The sequence below is a fragment of the Zeus faber genome (assembly GCF_960531495.2).
Source record: "Zeus faber genome assembly, chromosome: 11".
Classification (NCBI taxonomy): domain Eukaryota; kingdom Metazoa; phylum Chordata; class Actinopteri; order Zeiformes; family Zeidae; genus Zeus; species Zeus faber.
This window is the reverse complement of record NC_137205.1, coordinates 29138766-29163765: the sequence shown is the minus strand read 5'-3', so window position 1 is coordinate 29163765 and position 25000 is coordinate 29138766. Positions and strand designations below refer to the sequence as shown.

Below are 25000 nucleotides of genomic sequence, written 5' to 3'. Positions count from 1 at the left end.
CACTCCACCTCTCTCTCTCTTTATACCCCACCTCTCTCTCTCTACACCCCACCTCTCTCTTTCTTTACACTCCACCTCTCTCTCTCTTTACACTCCACCTCTCTCTCTCTTTACACTCCACCTCTCTCTCTCTTTATACCCCACCTCTCTCTCTCTACACCCCACCTCTCTCTCTCTCTTTACACTCCACCTCTCTCTCTCTTTACACTCCACCTCTCTCTCTCTACACCCCACCTCTCTCTCTCTTTACACTCCACCTCTGTCTCTCTTCACCCCACCTCTCTCTCTTTACACTCCACCTCTCTCTCTCTCTTTACACTTTACCTCTCTCTCTCTCTACACCCCACCTCTCTCCCTCTACACCCCACCTCTCTCTCTACACTCCACCTCTCTCTCTCTCTTTACACTCCACCTCTCTCCCTCTCTCTACATCCCACCTCTCTCTCTCTTTACACTCCACCTCTCTCTTTCTCTCTCTACACCCCACCTCTCTCTCTCTCTCTCTCTACACCCCACCTCTCTCTCTTTCTCTACACCCCACCTCTCTCTCTCTCTACATCCCACCTCTCTCTCTCTCTCTACACCCCACCTCTCTCTCTTTCTCTACACCCCACCTCTCTCTCTCTCTCTCTCTCTACACCCCACCTCTCTCTTTATTTCTGTGCCTCACTCCGTTCCATACTGTGTCAGTGCATTATAGCTCTCTGTGTCTCTATTTGTTTCCATCTACACAACACAGTCTATATTTATCTCTCTCTCTCTCTCTCTCTCTCGCTCTCTCTCTCTCGCTCTCGCTCTCTCTAGGGGCCGTGTGCACATCCTTCGCCGCTGTAGGGCAGAATGTGTTTGGACGACACGGGTCATCAAAAGGCTCCTCAAATCTGTCTCCCTCTCTCTCTTTCTCTCTATCTCTCCTCAAATCTCTCTCTATCTCTCCTCAAATCTGTCTCCCTCCCTCTCTCTCTCTCCTCAAATCTCTCCCTCTCTCACTCCTCAAATCTGTCTGTCTCACTCGCTCGCTCTCTCTCTCTCTCTCTCTCTCCTCGAATCTCTCCCTCTCCCCTCAAATCTGGCCCTCTCTCGCTCTCCTCAAATCTCCAAACACAAATGATCTGCCTCTTTATTTTGAACAACCTTGTTCATAATTTAACTTCCTGCCAGGCCTTTTATTTGTCCTCAGGGTTTTCTCATAACTGCAAACATTTATTTTCCTGTTTCTCTTGGTTTGAGCTGCAACCGCATCACTTCAAAAATCTTTCAGTGTTTTGTTACTTTATTAAATCAATGTTTTGTATTTCGGCCTTGCTGAAGTAATCCTTTTATTTTTATTTTGTAAGCCAGTTTAGGGTTTGTGATGCACAAATTCCGCCGTCCAACCCCAACCGCAACAAGTTCTGCCTCAAAAGCAGCGACGCGACACTTTATTCATCCCCGGGTGGGGGATCGCAAAATAATTAGCTGCTTTGCAAACTGCATAAAATAAGCATCTGATTTACTCTCAATAAAGTTAACGCCGGAATTGCACTTTTCATGAGTCAGGCCCAGAGTGTCACGGCACGCTGCGTAATTCAACTGAAAGGACTTTGCTCCACCCTCCACTGGGTGGAGGCTTGACCATCAGGCTACAGTGCTGCAAGAATATACTTCATGTATTGTATTTTTATGTCAAATGCATCGATGGATTACAGATCACAGTGTCATAAAGGGCTGGGTGTGGGTAGATTGGTATTTGATAATGCCATTAATGCCTTGTGGTGGACCAAGGGGGCGGGGCCAAGCCGCCGCTGCAGACGGGCGGTGCAGTCTCCCATCCCGGGGCCGCTCAGCTGCTGGGGATCAGGCGAATCAGCGGAATCCTCCCGCTGATTCGCCTGATCCCCAAAACAGGAAGCTATAATTGTGTGTGTGTAGTACAGATCTGCGTGCAGGCCATAAGTATTCATTTATTTTGTTTTAGCAAGTGCACTAATAGCCAAGCCCAATGTTGTTGTATTGTACTGTATTGTAAATGAGAAAAATATATGAATGTGTTTGGACAAAATTCCCCAGCAAGTCATTTAAAACACTGAACGCTTGAAACAATCATAAATATGCCAGCAGATTAGAGGAGTGAGACAGGGGTGAGACAGTATGTTGGAGAGAGAGACAGCTTGCAGGAGAGAGAGACAGACTGAACGGGCGAGAGACACTTTGTTGGAGAGAGAGACAGTTTTTAGGATAGAGAGTCAGTTTGTAGGAAAGAGAGACAGACTGAGGGAGGGAGAGAGAGACAGTTTGTTGGAGAGAGACAGTTTGTTGGAGAGAGAGAGACAGCTTGTTGGAGAGAGAGAGAGAGAGAGAGAGAGAATTTGTTAGAGAGAGAGAGAGAGTTTGTAGGGGAGAGATAGTTTGTTGGAGAGAGAGAGACAGCTTGTTGGAGAGAGAGACAGCGTGTAGGAGAGAGAGACAGACTTAGGGAGAGAGAGACAGTTTTTTGGAGAGAGACAGTTTGTTGGAGAGAGAGAGACAGCTTGTAGGAGAAAGAGAGACAGCTTGTATGAGAGAGAAAGTTTGCAGGAGAGAGAGAGAGACAGTCTGTTGGAGAGCGAGAGAGACAGTTTGTTGTAGAGAACTTTGTAGGAGAGAGAGACAGTTTGCAGTTTGTCGGAGAGAGAGAGGCAGATTGAGGGAGAGAGAGAGAGAGAGAGAGAGAGAGACAGCTTGTTGGAGAGAGAGACAGCGTGTAGGAGAAAGAGACAGTTTGTTGGAGAGAAGTTTGTAGGAGAGAGAGACAGTTTGCAGTTTGTCAGAGAGAGAGAGGCAGATTGAGGGAGAGAGAGAGAGAGACAGCTTGTTGGAGAGAGAGACAGCGTGTAGGAGAGAGAGAGACTGTTTGTTGGAGAGAAGTTTGTAGGAGAGAGAGACAGTTTGCAGTTTGTCAGAGAGAGAGGCAGATTGAGGGAGAGAGAGAGAGAGAGAGTTTCAGGGAGAGAGACAGTTTTTTGGAGAGAGAGACAGCTTGAGGGAGAGAGAGAGAGAGAGGGAGAGAGAGAGAAGGAGAGACAGCTTGAGGGAGAGAGAGACAGTTTGTAGGGGAGAGAGAGAGAGACAGCTTGAGGGCAAGCGAGAGAGACAGCTTGAGGGAGAGAGACAGAGAGAGAGAGAGAGAGAGAGAGAGAGAGAGACAGCTTGAGAGAGAGAGAGAGAGAGGGAGAGACAGCTTGAGGGAGAGAGAGAGAGACAGCTTGAGGGAGAGAGAGACAGCTTGAGAGAGAGAGAGAGAGAGAGAGAGAGAGACAGCTTGAGGGCGAGAGAGAGACAGTCCTTCCAGCTTCATACCCAGGAGGTCTCCCGCCTCCCGCTCCCCACCCAGAGGCGCTCCCGGTCCGCACGTGTCAGGCGCTGTAGTCGTCACGTTGGGCGTCGGCCGGAGCCTCCCGCAGAGGGAGGGACCGCCCGGCGTAATAAGCCGGGTCTGTCTGTCTGTCTGTCTGTCTGTGTGTCTATCTGTCTGTCCGGGAACGCTCTTGGGCGGGCGGCCAAATGAAGAGATACTGTAGTGTCTGTGGCGCCATTTCACTGGCGTGGGGTTCTGGGGGTAAAGTAATAATAATAATAATAATTTAATTATTATTATTATTATTATCATTATTATTATTATTATTATTATTATTATTATTATTATTATTATTATTATTATTAATAATAATAATTATTATTATAATTATAATTATAATAATAATAATTTAATTGTTATTATTATTATTATTATTATTATTATTATTATTTTTATTATTATCATACATTGCAATTGCTTAGAAAATGTTTTCCGTTGGTTTTTCATTTTATTTCCTGCTTTAGAAGGCTTGTTTTGCCTCATTTCACAATTATTACATGAGCTCGTCCCTGATCGCAATCATTTTGTGAAATTGATCACACATATACCGATCCCAAAAACGGACGTTTCAATCCCAATCGAAGGGGAATTTGAGTGAGTCTGTAACGTGCTTATATTCGGGGTATACATACAGGGTTATTACACTGTTATAAGCTGACACCATGAACCACGAACACCAGTAAAAAGACTAAGTCTGACTCGCAGTTATTCGCCTGACAATGGGTGGTGGCGAGCTCTGCCCTGCGTCCCTGTCGGGTCTGAGTCACCTCGCAGCGCCGGCGGAGCAGGCGACGCTGGTGGTGCCGGAGGTGCCGGAGGCCGAGCACGACATGGGCTGTCAACACCAGGGCCAGTAAAACGTGCAGGTGGTGAAGGCTGCGACGCAGGCTGTGCTGCATGCGACACGGTTACACGGTGGAAAGAAGCTGCGGTTGTGTGTCAGTGACTAATCCCCGTTGAAAACAAAAGTGTTGTTGACATGGCGACCCATAGAATAATTTGGTTAAAAAAAGGGGCCCACCTCTCCCGGCAGGAATTCAAGGTGAGGTCATTCGGCGAAAGGCAGTTTGTCGGTTAACCGGTGAACATTCAGGAAAGAGAACTCAGAACGCCCACACCACCAAGGTGCCAATTTGAATGGGATCACGGGACGCTCTGGTGGAGTGCAACTTTAAAACGCTCTTTCACGAATAGCAGTGTGATAGTAGGGAGGGAGCTCTGCCGTCTCCAAGCCTCCAGACCTGACCTCTCGCTCGGCTCTGACTCCCCTTCCCTGCGGAGGAGGAGAGACAGGTGGGCGACGGAGCCATCCTCGGAGCTTCAATCACTCGTGGTAGTGAGCGTGGCGGGAGAGTTTAGAGGAGAGTTTGCAGGAGAGAGAGAGACAGAGACAGTTTGCTGGAGAGAGAGACAGTTTGTTGGAGATTTCACTCTATATATATATATATATATTTGTATGCTTGTGTGTGACAAACATCTTGAATCTTAAGAAAACAATTTGGAGGAGAGATATTTTTTAGGAGAGAGAGAGAGAGAGAAAGATTTTAGGAGAGAGCGAGAGAGACAGATCGATGGAGAGAGAGACAGATAATTCCGTCCCGGACACAATCGGAGTTTAACCTCGACGACCTTTGACATGTGAAATAACATCCAACCAATAGGGAAGCAGTGTTGGCTGCGTCCGCCTTTAAAATTAAAAAATTATATTTTATAAAAATCTGCAGAAATTGGCAGAAAATGAATTTTGATGAAAAACATTTTTATAATTTTTTTTTTTTTACTGTAACGATCAGTCTCTGATGCTTCATGTGATATTTTCAGCTTATCACCTCAACAGAGACACAACTGAAACTGAAACACACACACACGCACACACACACACACACACGCACACGCACACGCACACACACACACACACACACACACACACACACACACACACACACGCACACGCACACGCACACACACACACACACACACTTACACACAGTACAACAGACAGCTGAGAACATTGTCTCCCAACACCTTTCCTCCCTCGGTCTCTTCTTGAGATGGAGGCTGTCGCTCGGTGGTAAATAGTATTAAAGATATTTACAGTGTTAAAGATATTTTCAGTATTGAAGATATTTTCTGTATGAAAGATATTTGCAGTGTTAAATATATTTACAGTGTTAAAGATACAAATGTACTTTAAAACAGTGACGCTGTCCATTCTGCCCCTCGCTTCATACCGTGAGGGGCAGTATGTCACTGTTTAGGTGTCACTCACAAGACCCCGGCCGAACTCACATATCACCTGGTGTTCCTCACGCAATGATTTTACAGTCAAACTCCGGTCACAGATACAATCTCACTGCACTGTAAACTAGTGGTGTCACGAAAACATAGTGGGTCCGTACGGTTCGGCTCGCATGTGAACAGCGGATCAATTGCCAAATTTGACATTGTCATCGTGAAATACAGTGTGGCAGTTTCTCCTACCACCCGCCACCCAAGTGGCGTTTTCAGGGCCCTCCGGCACAGAGGCACAGATGACGGGGTTGTAGACACCAGTTTATTGTAGAGAGTTCGCCAGCTGGAATTAGCCAGGAGCAGATAGAACATGCTGTGACACAGCGCTCCTCTCCTGAGTGAGTGTGGGGATGTGGGTTTTAACCTGCTGCTCGTTCGACCAACCAAACCACACCATCCCCACACCACAATCATGTTTTCAATCAATTTTCTTAAATTATTTGTCTCAAATTAGTATTTGTTGATTTCTTCCAAGTAATTGTTGATAATCCTCTAGATAGTTTACTTTCCTCAGGACTGGAGCCTTACGTTTTGGCGACAGACTCTTCACTGCAGAAGTTGTTTTTGGTTAGGAATATTACTGGCACTTTTTCAGAGTAAACCGCCCCGATTTTTGTGTGTCCATCTTCTCCCACGTCCTGGTTGTTGAAATTCCAAATGGCACGACGTCGTATTTACCACTCGATTTGCACAGTTCTTCCTCAAATTTTATTCTTCTTTTGCCAAGAAAAACAGTTGATGTTTGAGGGGAATTGAAGAGCACGCTCAAAAAAACCCAAAAGAACAACAACCCTGGTGGAAACCTTTTATTCACATGTTCACATGGGAGGGGTTTTTCAGCTGTGAATTCAAGTGATGATAGACATAGATGTGGACCGTCTTCCTCAAGGGGGGCTCACATTCTTTACATTTGTAATACTGTCTACTTTTTCTGTTAATCACAACACGTGAAAGTACAGTTCTTTTTGGGGTTGCGGCAATGCCTCAACAGGGACAAAGCTGCTGCAAAAACACAGCAGTCCTCCCTTCGGCTCCTCTCCTGAGTGAGTGTGGAGATGGGGGTTTTACCTGTTGCTCGTTAGACCAAACAACGAGCAACAGGTATGCAGCCACTCTGATCCCAAACACCTAGATCCAGGTCAGGTGTGGATCTAATGATCACATTCCCACTGCACATACAGTTTTACTGCTGCTGTTACTTTTTAAAGTGATAATTCCGTCTGGACGCAGAGTGAAAATAAGATTAAGACAGATGCTGCTGTGTTTTACTCTGGAGCACAGCGATGGGTTCACAGTGCGTAACTCTATGTTGTTTCTACTTTGAAACATATTGTGAAGCAAACGTCACCGCTCTGCATCTGCTCGTTTACATTACATTACATTTAGTCATTTAGCAGACGCTTTTATCCAAAGCGACTTACAAGGGAGAATAAGATTCAAGCTACATTGCGACAGAGACATTAGTGTAACAATAAATACTGCCAAGTATTGCTAAGTAATTGATTCAAGATTCAAGATTCAAGATTTTTATTTGTCACATACATACTTCCATACATATATGCAGTGAAATGTAATGCAACGCACCCGGTGATAGCACACAATAAGTCCTAGGAAAAAGTACAAAAATAAAATAAAATAAAAAGTAGAAAATTCCTTTCTAATAGACCGACTAACTGACTCCTAAAACGTAATACAGTAAGTGGAATACTTATAGAATAAGATAAAAAATATATAGAATAAAATACAATAAAAAATAAATTGAAATAAAATGGAATAGGTTGAAGGAATATGCCTATGTATATACAGATATGTGCATTTAAAGTGGCATGTGAATTAAAGTGGCATGTGAATGTGAATAGTGTGAGGTAGTGTTTGGGATAATACAGCACAGTATACAACAGTACGGCGCAGCAATACGGCATCACGAACAACCCTGAACAGTGACACAGTATGCGGTACAGTATGCTACATACAGTACAGTAGGTAGTGGAGCCTAGTGCATGGCTCAGTTAGGACCCCTGGTGAGGTCAGCGTTGACAGTTCTGATGGCTTGAGGGAAGAAACTCCGTCTCAGTCTCTCTGTTCTCGCTGCGTGACTGCGGAGGCGCTTGCCTGACCGCAGCAGCTGAAACAGTCCGTTGTTGGGGTGATGAGGATCCTTCATGATCCTACGGGCTCTGCTACTACACCTCCTGGTGTATAACTCCTGCAAGGGGGGGAGGGTAGTTCCAGTGGTACGTTCAGCTGAACGCACCACCCTCTGCAGGGCCCGCCTGTCCTGGGCAGTACAGTTCCCAAACCAGGCAGTGATGTTGCCTGTCAGGATGCTCTCCACTGCTCCAGAGTAGAAGGACTTGAGGATCCTCACCGAGACCCGGAATTTCCTCAGCTGCCTGAGGTGGTAGAGACGCTGCCTCGCCTTTCTCACCAGAGTGTCTGTGTGAACAGTCCATGTTAAGTCCTCTGTGATGTGGACTCCCAGATATCTGAAGCTGCTCACCCTATCGACAGAAGTCCCATTAATCCACAAGGGCGCGTGCGTCCTCGATTGTGATCCACGCCTAAAGTCCACAATCAGCTCCTTGGTTTTGCTGACGTTCAGGTGTAGGCTGTTGTCCTGGCACCAGAGTGACAGGTCAGCCACCTCCTCGCGGTAGGCCTTCTCATCGCAGTCGGTGATCAGGCCCACGACCACGGTGTCGTCAGCAAACTTGATGATGGTGTTGGAGCTGGACCTGGCCACACAGTCATGTGTGTACAGGGAGTACAGTAGGGGGCTGAGGACGCAGCCCTGGGGGGATCCTGTGTTCAGGGTGAGGGAGCTTGACATGTACTTCCCCACCTTGACCACCTGGGGGCGGCCTGTGAGGAAGTCCAGGATCCAGGTGCACAGCGGAGCATTCAATCCTAGCTCCAACAACTTGACAGCCAGTCTGGTGGGGACTATGTTGTTGAAAGCTGAACTATAATCAATGAACAGCATTCTCACATAGGCCCCCTTCTGGCCATCCAGGTGCGTGAGCGTGGTGTGCAGTACCTGGGAGACCGCGTCATCCGTGGATCTGTTCTGCCGGTACGCGAACTGCAACGGGTCCAAGGTGCGGGGGAGGGAGGCGCAGATGTAATCCTTAATCAGCCTCTCGAAACACTTCATGACCACCGAGGTGAGGGCCACCGGACGGTAGTCATTCAGGCAGGTTGGAGAGGCGATCTTCGGGACAGGAACGACGGTGGACCTCTTGAAGCAGGACGGGACCACTGATTCAGCCAGGGAGATGTTGAATATTGTAGTGAACACCGGAGCTAGCTGGTTAGCACAGGTCTTCAGTACTCGTCCAGATATGCCATCTGGGCCCGCAGCTTTCCTGGTGTTCACCCGCATCAAAGCCCTCCTGACCTCGTGCACGGACACTGAGAGTGCGCGCTCGTCCCCAGCGGTGTAACTCCAATTAGCCGGCGAGCTAGCGGTGTTGCTGCCAGACTCGAACCGCGCATAAAAGGAGTTCAGTTGGTTGGCCAGGGAGGCGTCCACACTCGTGGCTGGGGAGGAGCTGCTCTTGTAGTTTGTTATTGTTCGCAGCCCCTCCCACAAGCGTCTTGTGTCCCCCCGCTCCAGCTGCAGCTCCACGTTGTCTCTGTACGTCCGTTTGGCGTCCCTCACCGCCCTCCGCAGATTGTACGACGCCGCTTTGTAGTTGTCCATGTTACCAGATACAAGTCCGTCGTTGTAAGCGGCCGTGCGCGCATTCAGAGCGCAGCGGATGGATTTATCAACCCATGGTTTCTGGTTTGGAAATATCCGAACTTTCACCGTGGGAACGATATTATCCGCGAGCGTAGCCACAAAACTCACTACAACCTCCGTAAACTCGCTGACGTCACTTGAACTCGCTTGGAACATGTCCCAGTCTACGTCAGTCAGAGCGTCCTGAAGCGCAGCCTCTGATTGGTCCGTCCACCGCTTCACTTCCCTCGTCATCACCAGATCCCGCGCGATCAGAGGCCTGTAAACAGGAAGCAGCGAGATCGCGGCGTGATCTGATTTCCCGAAAGCAGGAAGCGACACGGGCTTGTATCCGTTCTTGTAAGGAGTGTAACAATGGTCCAGAGTTCTGTCTCCCCTGGTGGCACACGTGATGTGTTGGTGGAAATTCGGCAGAACTTTTTTCAGGTTGGCCCTGTTAAAGTCCCCAGTCACCACCACAGCCGCGTCGGGATGTCTGTTCTGAAATCCGCACAACACATCGTACAGAACCGACAGAGCTGCGTCGGTGTCCGCTTGCGTTGGGATATAAACGGCTGTAATGATGACCGTGCTGAATTCCCGGGGGAGATAAAATGGACGGCATAGTATGGTCAGCTGTTCCAGGTTCGGCGAGCAGGAGTGGGAGAGGAATTTGGTGTTGTTGGCGTTACACCAGCGGTTGTTTACCATTAGGCAGACGCCTCCACCTTTGGATTTCCCCGACTCTCCCGTTCTGTCGCCGCGGAACACGGAGAAGGCCTCGGCTGGACGTATGGCTTCATCCGGCACCAGTGGGGTCAGCCATGTTTCCGTCAGGCAGAGGACGCAACAGTTCCTCGTGTCACGCTGGAATTGAATCCTCGCTCGAAGTTCATCCATCTTGTTCTCCAGGGACTGGACGTTAGCAAGAAGGATGCTTGGCAGAGGTGGACGGTAAGGTTGCGTCCTCATTCTGACCCGAATGCCGCCTCGTTTACCTCGGTGCTTCCTCCGTGGGCCGGCTCGTGGAACAGCGACTCCATTTTTGTTGTTGTAGTTGTTGTTGCGAGTGTTCCCGCGTAGGATTTCCGCCGGCCACTCTGCTCCCACGGATAAAAAGTCCCAAAGTTGTTCGTTTAGGGAAATTTTTATATCCATGAGTGCATCGCGGCCGTATGAGTTAATTGTTGATGTTTTTCTGGCGAACATTGTGATAAAAAAAGGAAAAAAATACTAAAGAGTAAGAAAGTAACCGGATCGCCGGCGCAGGCGACCGCTAGGGGCGGCGCCACTATCGCCACTCTAATTGTAAGTCAGGAGAGGAGGTACTCTCTGAAGAGCTGGGTCTTCAAGTGCTTCTTAAAGACAGAGAGGGAGGTCCCTGCTCTGGTCGTTTTTGGCAGCTCGTTCCACCAACGTGGAACTACAAATGAGAATAATCTGGATTGCCGTGGTTGTACGGCCGGCGGAGCCAGGCGACGCTCATTTAATGAGCAGAGCATCCGGGGGGTAACATGTGCTTGTACAAGAGCATTTAAGTAGGTGGGAGCATTCCCAACAATCACTCTGTAGGCCAGCATAAGAGACTTGAACTTGATGCGAGCGGCTACAGGTTACCAGTGGAGCTCGATGAGCAGTGGAGTGACATGTGCCCTCTTTGGCTGGTTGAACACCAGTCGCGCCGCCGCATTCTGTATCATCTGCAGTGGCTTCACCGCACAGGCCGGCAAGCCTGTTAAGAGGGCGTTGGAGTAGTCGAGACGGGACATCACCAAGGTTTGTACCAGCAGTTGAGTGGCATATTGGGTCAGGTACGGCCTGACTTTTCGGATGTTGAATAGTGCGAAGCGGCAGGACCGGGAGACGGCGGCAACATGGTCCAAGAATGTCAGTTGGTCATCGATAATGACACCAAGATTCCTTGCAGCCTTGGTAGGAACAAGAGATAGAGAGTCGATTTTAATATCAATGTTGTGATAAATACCTTGTTTGGCCGGGAAGACCAGCAGTTCCGTTCTCGCCATGTTTAGTTGAAGATGATAATCCTTCATCCATGTGGATATGTCAGCGAGACAATCCGAGATCCGCGTTGAGACAGTGGGGTTGTCAGGGAGGAAGGAAATACTCGTCCGCCATATTGGAACGCTCAAAATCCACTAGTTAACAACTTACCGTGTGTGTTCTGAACCTATTTTCATGAAATTTATCATGTTCACTTTTTTTTTCATGTGTATAACAAATATAAACACGAGAAATTGAACATGATACTCAAATTCAGTTACTGGGGGCGGAGCTAATCCTATATTTTCATTCACTTCCATGTTTAAAGGAAGATGGTATCATGTGTGACTCATATTGCGCTTTAATTAAACATATACTGTATATGTATATATATACATATATTATATTATATTTTAAGATTTTATTTAAACATTGGACATCTTGAAAATTGTTTTTATTTAAGACCATGGGCAGAAGTTCCTTGCTTTAAGTGTTTTTATAGAATATATGGAAAGCAAAGGTGTCTCCCCCTTTTTTTATTTTTATTTTGCTGATGCGAAAAGTGACCCTATCCGTGGCTCAAAACTGTGATACAATCCGAAGCCGTGAGTTTTGTGAGCCTTTGCAACCCTACTATAAACAAACCACGACACTCCGCCAAGCCCCAAGGGGGTTATCCTTATCTCCTTATCTCCACACAAGGTTGAGTAGAGAAGGAATGCGGTCTGGTCTTTACAATACGGTACGGTATTATCTTAAAGAACAGCGTCTCTTCAATGTGAGCTCTGAGCGAGTCGTTAAAAACCCGAGAGGACGTGTTTTTAAAAGCCGCGTAAGATGCAGAAAAGGCCGTCGTCTCACGCGAAGACGTAGGAACTCGCAAGGCGCGGCGGTGTCACAGTCTCGTGGGGCGAGACACGGGATAAGAAGAATAACAACTCAGACTGGGACACAAAGGGGGAGACGGCGAAGCTTCCCGTGAAGTGAGGACAACATCCAGGGGGAGGTCAAACCAGGAAAATAAAGGCGCGGACGGGAGGGGGGTGAGGGGGAGGGAGGGAGCGAGTCCCCAGGGGGGGGCCGTTCGACTCCGTCCGGCTGGCGTTTGAAGCAGCATCTCCCTGGGGGAAGGAAGGGCTGATGGGAAAGGAGATCCAAAACCCCCGCCACGGGTCCAACGTTCCCACGATGGGAAAGCGGAGAGGAGCCCGCGTTCGGAACATCCAGTCGACCAAACAAGGTCCGTTTCGGGGCACGGGAGGGGCGGACGGTCGCTGTGGGGTCCGCTCCCAAATTAGCCACGCAAGTTTGCTCCAGATGTGGCGTACACAGGTCTTATTTGGCACATTTTTAAACATTTTATTATTCAGTTTTTGTCCAAAATGACAATAAATACATTTGTTAATTTCATTTAATTTAATTGTTATTCTATTCTAATGTTCAGGATAAAGAGTTGAGGATCCGAAGGAGGTTCTTAGATAAATTCATTACTCATTTTGAACAAACAAAATGCCCTTTATAACACCACATTATCATTATTATGCATTATATTCATGTACACCAGTCGCGCCGCCGCGACTGGTATGTAATAAAACTTTGGACGCACATTTCAATACGTTTGCGTGTGACTCTAAAAACTCAATAAAAAGTATTGAAATATGGTTTTGCGGGGTTTTGAACCAATGGCTCATGGAAGTTTAAGGATATAATGGAAATTACGGCTCTGATGCGTCAGTCACTCAGCGCCGCTGTCCGTGGTTCTGAACGGGCGCTTGGGCGTCGCACTCAACCAGGGATTATTAACAACAAGATTTTTCAAGTTTTTTTTTATTTTTTTATACTTTTTCCACCCAAACGTTCAAAATACGAATGATGGTTTAAACAACCCTGCATTGATTGATTGATACATTGACACTTGGTGAAAACGTGTCTGGTGTGCCCCCCAGCGTAGACAATAATTGCCGTTCAACTTAATTTGCTGTGAATGGTATTTCATACTTTTTCTTTTTGATCTATTTTATTTATTTATTTTTTAACAAAATAACTGCTTGAGAGGGCAGAAGAACTGACCCAACGGAAATGGCAGCGTTCTAATTAGAATGTTCCCGAATCCCCAGGCTGGCTGCTCACTACACTGCCAATATGATCTTCTTACTTCCAGTGTGTGTGTGTGCGTGTGTGTGTGTGTGTGGGTGTGTGTGTGTGTGTGTGTGTGTGTGTGTGTGTGTGTGTGTGTGTGTGTGTGTGTGCGTGTGCGTGCGTGCGTGCGTTTGCGTGTGCGTGTGCGTGTGCGTGCGTTCCTGGGATGTGGGCTGACTTACTCGGCTGGTGGTCTGTTTAATTACAGAGCAGCGGTTATGACACATTTTGGCGTTCAGGGCCTTCATTTGCATGTTTATAATTGCCTGCACTATTACAGTATTATTTTCAGAGCTTCATCTATCCATCGGCAGAATTAACGAAATCTTAATTGACAATGTATGATATTCCATAATTTTGGGAGCAAATTCATAAAACCTAATCAGGTGACTGTGTCTATTTCCTATGGTTTCAGGCTCGCTGTCTCAGACCGTCGTGCCAGATGTTCAGGCCGAGATAAACAGCTGCTTTAATATTATTGAACACAGGGTGCGCTTTGGACTCGTGGTGGTGTAAAAAAAACGAAACCACTGAGTCGAGACACTGACGTGGCGTCAAAACTCTGACGAAGAAGGTTTCTGCTTTCTTTCTGTCTGTGGGAGTCTCTCCCCGCAGGTACGGCTTCAGGGAGGGAGAGTCCTTCTGGCGGCGCGGCGCCGACATGGCGAGAGTTAATCAACCGCGACAAACACAAAGGTCTCGCTGGCCAAAAAGGAGAACACAAAAAAATAAAAGGCCCCAGCCCGGGTTTCTGCTCGGTCGCGGTCCGCTCCGCCAGACAAGTAGGGCGTTGGGAAACTCCCCCAGCCGGGAAGCCTCGGCCACGCCCCCTCACCTGCCGCACTTTCTGCCCTTTGATTTCGGAGGTGGAGGGAGAGGACTCACTGTCAGTGCTGGTTCACAAAGAAGGAAACAGGGAAATAGGGATGACACATGTCGGAAGCCGCAGCGCCGTGGGTTTTCGTGATTTTTCTTTTCCATCAGAGATTGGACGGACGCAAATTGGGGGAACCACACCACGAAACCGGAAAGGTGTGCCCGAAGTAAAACACTGGCTCGACATTGAGGAAAAACGTGAGCTTCCCCAGTCGCCTCCCCTCCACATGCAGTCACGTAACCACGCGGCACGTCAACGCGCCCGGTTGCACATCAGAGGACTCCCCGCCGCGAGCCCCGTGATTCTCCGGCTTCAGTTATTCCATGGAGCCTTTCACGGCAGCCTGTGATGCCGTCGACAAGGAGGCGTCTTATTGACGCGCCAAATTACACGACTGGCAACCGCTATTTCAAGCAAACGCTGGTTACTCACCGGGCTCAGCATCGCTGCTGCGAATAACAGTGGGAGGCAGTGGAAGCGCTGCGCCGCCTCTGAATGAGCCGCTAATTAGGTTGAATCCTTCAAGGATCGTCTCGGAACATATTTTTATTGTCTTGCCTGTCTAAGTGATTGGCCTCTTAACGTCTGATCACCTTTTAACGCGTCTCACGTCAACAGTTGTGTTTAAAGCTCTCGGAGAAAAAAAAACTTGATTAGACTTGAATCATTGGCGGCTCCTCGTAATTTTAATCAACAAAAGGATTTTATCGAGCACGTAATAGAGAGCTGGATATTGAATTGCGGTGTGTGTGTGTGTGTGTGTGTGTGTGTGTGTGTGTGTGTGTGTGTGTGTGTGTGTGTGTGTGTGTGTGTGTGTGTGTGTGTGTGTGTGCGCGTGTGTGTGTGTGTGTGTGTGTGTGTGTGTGTGTGTGTGTTCCCTCCAGGACCCCAGAAGCAAGCACAAGTTTAAGATTCACTCCTACGGCAGTCCCACCTTCTGTGACCACTGTGGTTCATTGCTTTATGGGCTCATCCACCAAGGGATGAAATGTGACAGTGAGTATGCGCTGCTTCTTTTTTTGGGTTTTTGTCCGAAAGTGGGTGCCTTCATCTGCACGTGAGTGGCTCTGCTTTGCCCGGTTGCCATCCCTGGCCCGTAATGGGAACAGATGGGGATACATTTCCCCGTCACTACCTGTGACCCCAGCCGCAGCCGAAGCACGACCCGGCCGTCCCCCGTTCGCAGTCCCACATCCCTTCCCTTCCCCAGAGCCACAGCGGGGCGCACGATATCGCCTCTGCGGAGATCGAAAAAGGGGGGCTTATGACATCAACATCAAGTTCAAAATCATGCCAAACGTTACCCGTCGCATCGGCTCCCCCGTTGCCCCACACCCACCGGCCACAGGGCACCCTCCGATCCGCCGACCCACCGGGGAAGGAATTCAGCTTTTTGTCAACATGGTTTAAATCAGGCGGGGATGTTCCCGAAGCACCTGACTGTGGTCCGACGCGGCATTGAGCGCGTCGTGTTCCCTCACGCGGCGCGTTCCCTCACGCGGCGCGTTTGCCTTTTCACGCGGCGTTACGCCAAACACCGCCTTGTACCGTGCCCCCATCATTCCTTCCCGCCCTATGCGACACTATCCCCACTCGGTTGTATCCCAAGCCCTCCTTTGCGCCCCTCCTGTCACGGGCTCTTTTTCGGGGAGCGGATTGAAAGGCGACGGGGAAAACCCTCGATCGTCTTTTCGTCGCTTCCGTCTCCCTCGGCCACGACTGTTTTTGTGAGCTGAGCGAGGGGGAGTCCAGGTGTTTTGGTTTTCATCGGACCTGGGTCGGACAAAATATTAGCCATCCCTTATTGTTTGCTAAATGATGAAAAGCTGTGTGCGTGTCCTGGTCGGTTTCAGTTTCTTCAACCTTCCGAGTTACCTTAAAACAGGGATGCAAGCTTTTTTCTCGCCCTCCCCCTCTCTCCCTCTCTTTCCTCCATTCTTCTTTCCCCGCCGGATTCGTTCCCGCCTACGCTCCCCCCCTCTCCCCCGCGCCGCCACCCTCCGCCCCGGAGCTCCCGCCCCCTCCCTCGCCGTCGCCCCCGCTCGCTCTCGCTCTTCCTCCCTGTCTCCTCCCCTTACCCCGTCCATCCATCACCACCGCGGCGCACCCCCCCCCCCATTACAGACGGTAAACAGGAGCGCCGCGGAACAAATTGTTCCCCGGGAACAGGGCGGCGGCGGTGGCTGGGGCTCTATCCCTCCTGCCCCTCCTCTGGTCTGGGTCAGCCAGAGTGCCGTGATGATAATTATGAAGGGGGGGTTACGAGACGATGTTAGAAAAGTCAGGAAGACAGACGGAGACGAGGGGAGATGCTGGTTTACAGCTTCCACCGTTGGGTCTAGCGCTGCACACCAGTCTCCAGGCTGCCACCGGGTGTCTTCACGCACAGTGGCGCGGCTACGGCATGAATAATTACTCGACTATGTACGGTGCGTTGCCTGTCGTCGAGGAATAAAGCAATATTATTCCAGCGGTAACGTGAGAACCCTTTGAACGGCGCGATGGTATCGTGGCGGCACAGACAGCGCCAGCACGAGCCCACCGGGGAGAGGGAGGGGCGGCGAGGGGGAGAGGAGAGGGGTGGTAGAGGAAGCAGGTGTATGACAGAGAGAGATGGCGAGAGGGGGGGAAAGAGGGGAGGAGGGGAGCGGTCCACCGGGAGGGAAACAGAGTCAGACGGGCTTCAGGTCGCACCGTCGCCGCCCGTCCGCGTTCAACTTTGATTTCCCCCCGCGGCTCGAATGCGCGCGACGCGTCGGCAGTTTGAGCGCGAAAGTTTGCCGAGGGAAGGCGGTCACGATGGCTGGACCGTGGCGATCCAGAGTCCGGTCGAGGTGCCAGCATTCTCCCCGCCCGTGGAGCCGACCGAGCCGCGCGTAACCTGGTGTTTGCTCCCGTCTGCCCCTGCAGCCTGCGACATGAACGTGCACAACCAGTGCGTGGCCAACGTACCCAGCCTGTGCGGGACGGACCACACGGAGCGCAGGGGGCGCCTCTTCCTCAAGATCGAGGTCAGCGGAGATAGACTGCACGTCACAGGTTGGTCATGGAGAAAAGGGGAGAAGGTGAAAGTCCATGTTTTTTGTTGTTTGGTTTTTTTTTGCTGGTGCTGGGAGCGGTGGAGCCCAGGTTCGATACCGGCCCGCCGTTTGCTGCGTCTCTCCGCCGCAGTGTTTCCAGTCTCTCAAACATTTACATATATTTAAAATCAAATGCTCAGATGCTGCTAGTCTCATTCGGGCAGAGATGAGATTAATTCAATTCACCAGAGTGATTGATGAGGGGGATGAATCCAGGGTGTAGCCTCTGTCACGTGGTTGTGAGGAGGTTCAACGCTGCTCTCCGCATGGGGGCTGTTACCTGGAACAAAACGCTGCTGAAAACATAACGTTTCCAAAAATAGAATACTCATTAGAGAAAACTGCTATAAAGAGAGAGGGAGTGTGTGTCTGTCTGTGTGTGTGTGTGTGTGTGTGTGTGTGTGTGTGTGTGTGTGTGTGTGTGTGTGTGTGTGTGTGTGTGTGTGTGTGTGTGTGTGTGTGTGTGTGTGTGTGTGTGTGTGTGTGCGCATGTGCCCGTGTGCATGTGTGAGTGAGTGGACGGCTTTATGTGTGTCTGTTTCATTGTGCAATTCAATGTGTGGATGTGTGTGTGTGTGTGTGTAATGCGAGCGTGTATTACTGTGCATGTGCTACACATAAACACAAACCTGGTGTGTGTGTGTGGGTGTGTGTGTGTGTGTGCGTGCCTGTGTATGCGTGTGTGTGTGTGTGTGTGCGTGTGTGTGTGTGTGTGTGTGTGTCAGCACATTCTATTTTCATCGCCTCCAAATTACCCTGTCAGTCACCAGCAGCACCTGGGGTGAAGGACTCCACGGTGTGAATGTCCGTTTGGCACGGTGGGGAAGGAGGCCGCGGAGAACCTCCTAAGCCTCTGTGCAGCTCTCACACACACACACACACACACACACACACACACACACACACACACACACACACACACACAAACACACATGCCTGCACGTGTTCTGTGCATTGTGCGATCAGTATTCCCTGGGCTACAGTTGTGAGACATGTGAGGCGACGTCCCCGCCCAGGAGGGTGGAGCAGGCTGCGCGGGGCGATAAGGTGGGAGCGGGAGATCTGGCGCAAAATGACGTGTCCGGAACAAAGGGGCGGAGCGATAGACGGTGTTTAGAGCTTTCCCCGGAAGCTCCCAGTGCCAGTGCCCGGCGGAGTCCAACCTTCTTTTCCGTTTCCCTTCATCGTCGTCCATGTATGTTCAGTATGATGACAGCAGTGTTCATGGAAATGACAGAGCAAGGTGTGTGCAAACAGAGCATGGTGTGTGTGTGTGTGTGTGTGTGTGTGTGTGTGTGTGTGGGCGTGTGCGTGTGCGTGTGCGTGTGTGTGTCCGTGTGCGGGGGTCGGGGGGGAGTTCCTTCCACGGTCAACCATGGAGACTGATACAGGAAGGAAAAGCACGAAAAAAGCTTTGAAATGGCTGAGTGTTTGTACAGTAAGTCTGACTGTACGCCATGTCTTGGCTTCTGTTGATATTAAAATCTGCCTAACTGTGTGTATGTGTGTGTGTGTGTGTGTGTGTGTGTGTGTGTGTGTGTGTGTGTGTGTGTGTGTGTGTGTGTGTGTGTGTGTGTGCATGCGCGCGTGCGTGTGTACCATCTGCGGCTGGTTGCGGGGGGTCCTTCTTCATCGCCGTCTGGCTTCGGCCCGGGCCGGCAGCCATCCTGGCTCGACCAAACCTTCCATTTTTAGCGTAACCTGGGCGGGCGGGGCCCCAGTGTTACAGAGTTTTTTTTCCATAACGGTCGTCTTCATGTGATGAACGTCAAAGAGCGATTTGTGATCGCGGCTCTGAACCGGTCCTGGGAAACCGAATGAAAAAAAAACGGAAACAAACAATATTTCACCAGGAACTAATTCGTAAAATCCGTCTTGTGAAATAGAAATTGTTTTTCCTTCATGAAGCAAACTATTTTGTGCGTATTGCATGACCGTAAGAAAGAATAATATCAACTAGGGCTGCCCCCAAATAGTCGACCAAACGTTAGTCGACGAGAAGAGTCTTAGTCGACAAAGTTTTTCATTAGTCGGTTGGTTGCAGGAAAAAAAAAACTCCACTCGGGAGCTGCGCCTTGTCAACATCGACCGAGATTTAGTGATCGAGTGGCATCTAGCCGAACTTGACAGAAATGGGATATAATATTCACAGGTATGTTTTAGCCCGTGTTAAATCCCCTGAAAATAAGGATGGTTGCGTTGACGTTACCTTAGAATGAGCCGTTTACATCTCCGTAGGGAGCAGGTCCCGGTCCACGGAGGCCGCCATGTTGCGCCGCCATGTTTCTACAGTGGCCCGGCAGGGACAAACAGAACGCTGGCTCTAGAGAGGGAAGTTCGCGTTCTTTGCGAGGGTTCGCAGCCACCGTAGGTCCTCATACACGCTTGGAAGGGGAGGGTGGGGCGGTGGTCCATTTGGTTGCAAGCTCACCGCTGGATGTGTTTTATCTCACACACCGGTCCTCCGGTGTGGGCTTTTATTTTGAAATGAACACAGGACTCAGTCAGGGACAGACATTTGTGTTTACACGGCTGCGGTTAATTATTAATAAGATAGAAACTTTGAAATAAATGTTAACAAATAATATGTTGAGTGTTCTCGCTAGTTGTTCTGACACATTCAGAAGAATAATTACAGCATTTGATGAGCGGCTTTTGCCGCTGATTAGCGCTTTGTGCATGCAGCGCTTTTGAATTCAATTAATATTTTCAAGTCTGGTTATTATGTTCTGAATTTATCTGTAATGTAGCACAGTGTTAACAATGTTAATTATAACATTCTTTCTCATCCCTGGCACTCAGACCATTTTCTGGTGCCCCAAAAATATATATTGAAATAATTCAATTAATATCATAAACGTGCAACGACTAGTCGATTAATGGCTTGAACTGACGACTACTAGTCGACCAGGAAAATCTTCAGTCGGGGGCAGCCCTAATATCGACCATTTTCTAGTTTATTCTTACCAGGAACGCGTGACTGAAAATGTTTAAAATACTGCCACACGACCAAACCAGTGAAAAGAAAGCAGGTTTTAAACCCTGATTGTGATACATCCAGATTCTCTCACCTGCAACTGTAATTGCATTGCTGCGTTTGCTGTGTCTGCGGTTTGACCACGTTGATTATCATTATAGCCGACTGACCATACGCACCCTGGACCTGATTAATCGGCAGGCTGTGCAAGGTTTCCACCCAGTGTGAGACTGTCTGAGCGGCCGTTTGAAACAGCCATCGAGCTGCGATCGGGGTGTCCGGGGAAAAAGAAGGTGGAGCTTGGGACTGGTAATCCGTCAAGGCAGATTGGTGGAGGCTGGATGAGCGAGAGATGATCATGGAGGACCGGCGGTGGTCTGGAGGTTGTTGACATGGTTACCACAGGCCCTGTCTGGTCAGGTGATGCAAAGTGGACGACACCAGAGCTGAGTATGCGAGAGAGAGAGAGGGAGAGACAGAGAGAGAGAGACAGAGAGAGAGAGACAGAGAGAGAGAGAGAGAGAGAGAGAGAGAGAGAGAGAGAGAGAGAGAGCTGTCAGTAGGTGATTTTCAGTAGGTTTTGCAGCACTTGTTGCTTCCATGTGTTGAAGGGTTTGGGGCCACATCTCTCTGACATGACTTACTAAAAATAAAGGAACCTTAAAAGTCAAAAGTCTCTCTCGCTCTCTCCCTCCCTCTCCCTCTCCCTCTTCTCTCTCTCTGTTGTCCTGTATCATGAAAGATATCCATTTCATTGTGTCTTGGATGTTGAGTCACAACTGCTGGTGACTAATCGTTCCGTTGAGGGATTAAGGTTCTTTGTTCCCGCAGCAGTTGGATATTTTCATGTGTAGGTGGCTCCGGTAGAGTAGGTTAAGCCGATCCGCTTTTTAATCCAGCTATCGTGTTATAATACGCCGCCTCCCGTTGGTAGGTATTTTAATCTATTTGATGTTCATACTTCGGGGCTGAACCATTTTGGGAGAAAGGAAATACATGTGATTCCTAGTTTTAAGATTGGTGTTTTTGTTCATTTTTGTTCAACGGGGGATACATATTTTTTTCATATTGTTTTCATTTATTCAACCAGGAAGATAACAGGATCAATTACAACCTACCGAGGAATAACGAGAGAGAGAGAGAGAGAGAGAGCGAGAGAGAGCGAGCGAGAGAGAAAGAGAGAGAGTTAAATCAACATCCTAATTATTATTCAATATGAAATCAATTAATGTTTGATTCCATGTTGATTCATGATGGACTCTAGACACAGTGCGGCTTCTGCTCCCTCTGATTGTGTGCGTTGATGTGTCGTCATTAGACGGTAATTTACGGTACATGTTGGTGGCGTGTGCTGACAAATGGCTTCATGAAGTTATCCGTCTCGTGGTGTTTGTGCTTCCCCTCGTCCTTGGCGACACCCGCTCTGCTCCGCTCGGTGCCCCTGACCTTCTAACGCCGGCCATCTGCTGCCGCTTTGGCTCGCCCGACCGGGGTTGCAAAGGCCCAAACTTCAGCTGCTAATGGCCGAGCAGATGCTACCAATCCGGCCTCTGATGTGTGTGTGTCTCTCTCTCTCTCTCTCCTTTTCTCTCTCTCTCTCTCTCTCTCTCTCTCTCTCTCTCTCCAACTCTCTTTCAATCCTTTTTTCTCCCTACGGCAAGTCGCCCGAAGAACTTGATCGGTTTGATATTTACTGATATGTGCTAATTAGACAATTCTGTCACAATACTGGATGGATGGATGGATGGATGATGGTGAAGGGATGGATGGGTGGAAAGTTAATGAAAGGGTGGATGGATAATTGAAGGGGGGATGGATGGATGGGCAGATGGATGTTTGATGGATGTTTGATGAAAGAACAGATGATGTGTGGATGGTTGATGAAAGGATGGATGTCTCAGCAGATGAATGATTGATGAAACTTAGATGGAAGGATGGATAGTTGGTTGGTTGGTGAAAGGATAAGTGGATGGATAACTGATGAGAGGATGAGTGGGTGGTTGGTGAAAGGATGGATGGGTGGATGGTTGATGAAATGATGAGAGAATGGATAGGTGGATGGACGGTGGGTTTGTTGGTGAAAGGATGGATGGATTAAAGGATGGACGTATGGATGGACAGATGGATGGATAATGGACCTACGATGGATGCATGGATGGATGCATGGATGGATGCCTGGGTGGATGCAAGGATGGATGCATGGATGGTTGGATGAGGGATGAGTGGATGGATGCATGGATGCAAGGATGCATGGATGGATGAATGGTATCTTTGGGAATATGCATTGTGTTGTGTCTCCATTGACTGAAGTTGTGTTGTGTTGTGTTGTGTTGTGTTTTGTTGTGTATTGCTGTGTGTGAGGTGTAGTGTGTTGTGTGTTGTGTAGTGTGCTGTGTGTTGTGTTTTGTGTTGTGTTGTGTCGTGTGCTGTGTTGTGTAGTGTGCTCTGTGTTGTGTTGTGTTGTGCATTGTGTTGTTTTGTGTGTTGTGTTGTGTTGTGTAGTGTGTTGTGTAAAGTGTTGTGTTTTGTTGTGTAGTGTGTTGTGTTGTGTAGTGCAGTGTGTGTTGTGGTGTGTGTTGTGTTGTGGTGTGTGTTGTGTTGTGTGCTGTGTGGTGCAGCGTGTTGTGTTGTGTTGTGTAGTGCAGTATGGTGTGTGTTTTCGGGGCGGCGTGGTCCGAGCAGCGCTCCCTCTGGAAGCTGTGACCAGTGGAGGTTCCTCCTGGTTCACTGCACCGGTGTGAACCTAATGAAAGCTTCCACTTCAGAAAACACACCTGTCTCCGGGGCTCCTCTCTGTCTCTCTCTCCCTCCCTCCGTCCCTCGGATTGTTAAATTGATCCATTCTTCACCGTTGCCCCCTTGTCCTACAGCACAGTACACATCGCTGATGTGTTGAGGCCGTTCTCTCAGTACTTGATCAATTTAAAAGATCCTGATGCCAGTCGCTCAGGTCGACTCCCGGCGCTTTAAAAAATAATCTTTAGCTGTGGAGGAAAAAAATGTATAAATGAAAAAATACCTTTAAAGTTTTCCTTTAAGCAGTCGCCCGGGACATTTCACTGCATATATGTACGAAAGTATGTATATGCATGTGAGGAATAAACTCTTGAACTCTTGAATCTCTTGAATTGCCCACACATGGCATCGTCATCATCGTCGGCGTCGTCATCATCATCATCGCAAAACACAATCACTGGACGTCGCATGTCTCTTGCATATCGTTTCTACCAGTTATGATTAAAACTGACACACAACAGAGCTGCCGCTCATCAACACTCCTCTTCATCAGCACTCCTCTTCATCAGCACTCCTCTTCATCAACACTCCTCTTCATCAGCACTCCTCTTCATCAGCACTCCTCTTCATCAGCACTCCTCTTCATCAACACTCCTCTTCATCAGCACTCCTCTTCATCAACACTCCTCTTCATCAGCACTCTCTCTCTCACTCTCTGTCAAACTATTAGCTGGTGATGAACGGGGCGCGAATAATGAATGAGGAACACCAAGACCTGGAGCTTTTCTCTCTACAAACCTGAAACATTTATTTTAGGAGTTGGCTCGGCGGCGTGTTCACAGGGCGTGGCCGCGCTCCGTGCAGCGCCGCGCTCACGTTTCGCTCTTTCGACCGCATTCCAGAAATCAATTATTCTTCTGTTGTTTTTTTCATCTCCTCTCATTTATCTCCCTCCTCCCTCCTGTGATCATATTTCAGTGATACTGTATATGTCATGCGTTCTGGAATATGGCGCTCTGTTTTGCTGTGACGACAGTTTGTTTCGCTATTTTGTTTTTATCGAAGTCTATTTTGAACAGAATTTGTGACCAGATTACAAAGTCATTGACAGTGGGCGACGGACGAGAGAGCGAGGGAGTGAAGTCGCTGTCGTCGCGAACGTTTTCAATAATTATACCGCCACAGCGCTTTCATTTTCATGCCATTCATCCCTAACCAACGTCAGCGCCTCCACCGCTCTCGTTCTGTTCCTTTTTCCTTCCACGTCGTCGTCCTCATCCTCCTCATCCCCCTCATCCTCCTCATCCTCCTCATCCTCCTCATCCTCCTCATCCCCCTCATCCTCCTCATCCCCCTCATCCCCCTCATCCCCCTCATCCTCCTCATCCCCCTCATCCCCCTCATCCCCCTCATCCTCCTCATCCTCCTCATCCCCCTCATCCCCCTCATCCCCCTCATCCCCCTCATCCTCCTCATCCCCCTCATCCTCCTCATCCTCCTCATCCCCCTCATCCCCCTCATCCTCCTCATCCCCCTCATCCCCCTCATCCTCCTCATCCCCCTCATCCCCCTCATCCTCCTCATCCCCCTCATCCTCCTCACCCCCCTCATCCTCCTCATCCTCCTCATTCTCTTCATCCTCTTCATCCTCCTCATCCTCCTCATCCTCCTCATCCCCCTCACCCCCCTCATCCTCTTCATCCTCCTCATCCTCCTTGCCTCTCTTCCCCTTCTCCCCCTTCTCCCCCTCTCTCTCCATTTGCCAAAGTGACAGGAGTAACCTGTGGGCATGAGCAGC

General features: G+C 49.0%; 1 protein-coding gene across 2 annotated transcripts in view; it reads left to right on the top strand.

Annotated features, from left to right (window-relative positions):
• prkcab (protein kinase C, alpha, b) overlaps positions 1 to 25000 on the top strand; it is a gene marked incomplete at both ends in the record, with an annotated part of 139348 nt that overhangs the window by 82834 nt on the left and 31514 nt on the right. For both annotated transcript variants that reach the window (XM_080009514.1, XM_080009513.1), the window contains 2 exons: positions 15294 to 15405; positions 17320 to 17448. In XM_080009514.1, the coding sequence (XP_079865640.1) occupies positions 15294 to 15405; positions 17320 to 17448 (241 nt within the window). The remainder of the gene's footprint in view (positions 1 to 15293; positions 15406 to 17319; positions 17449 to 25000) is intronic.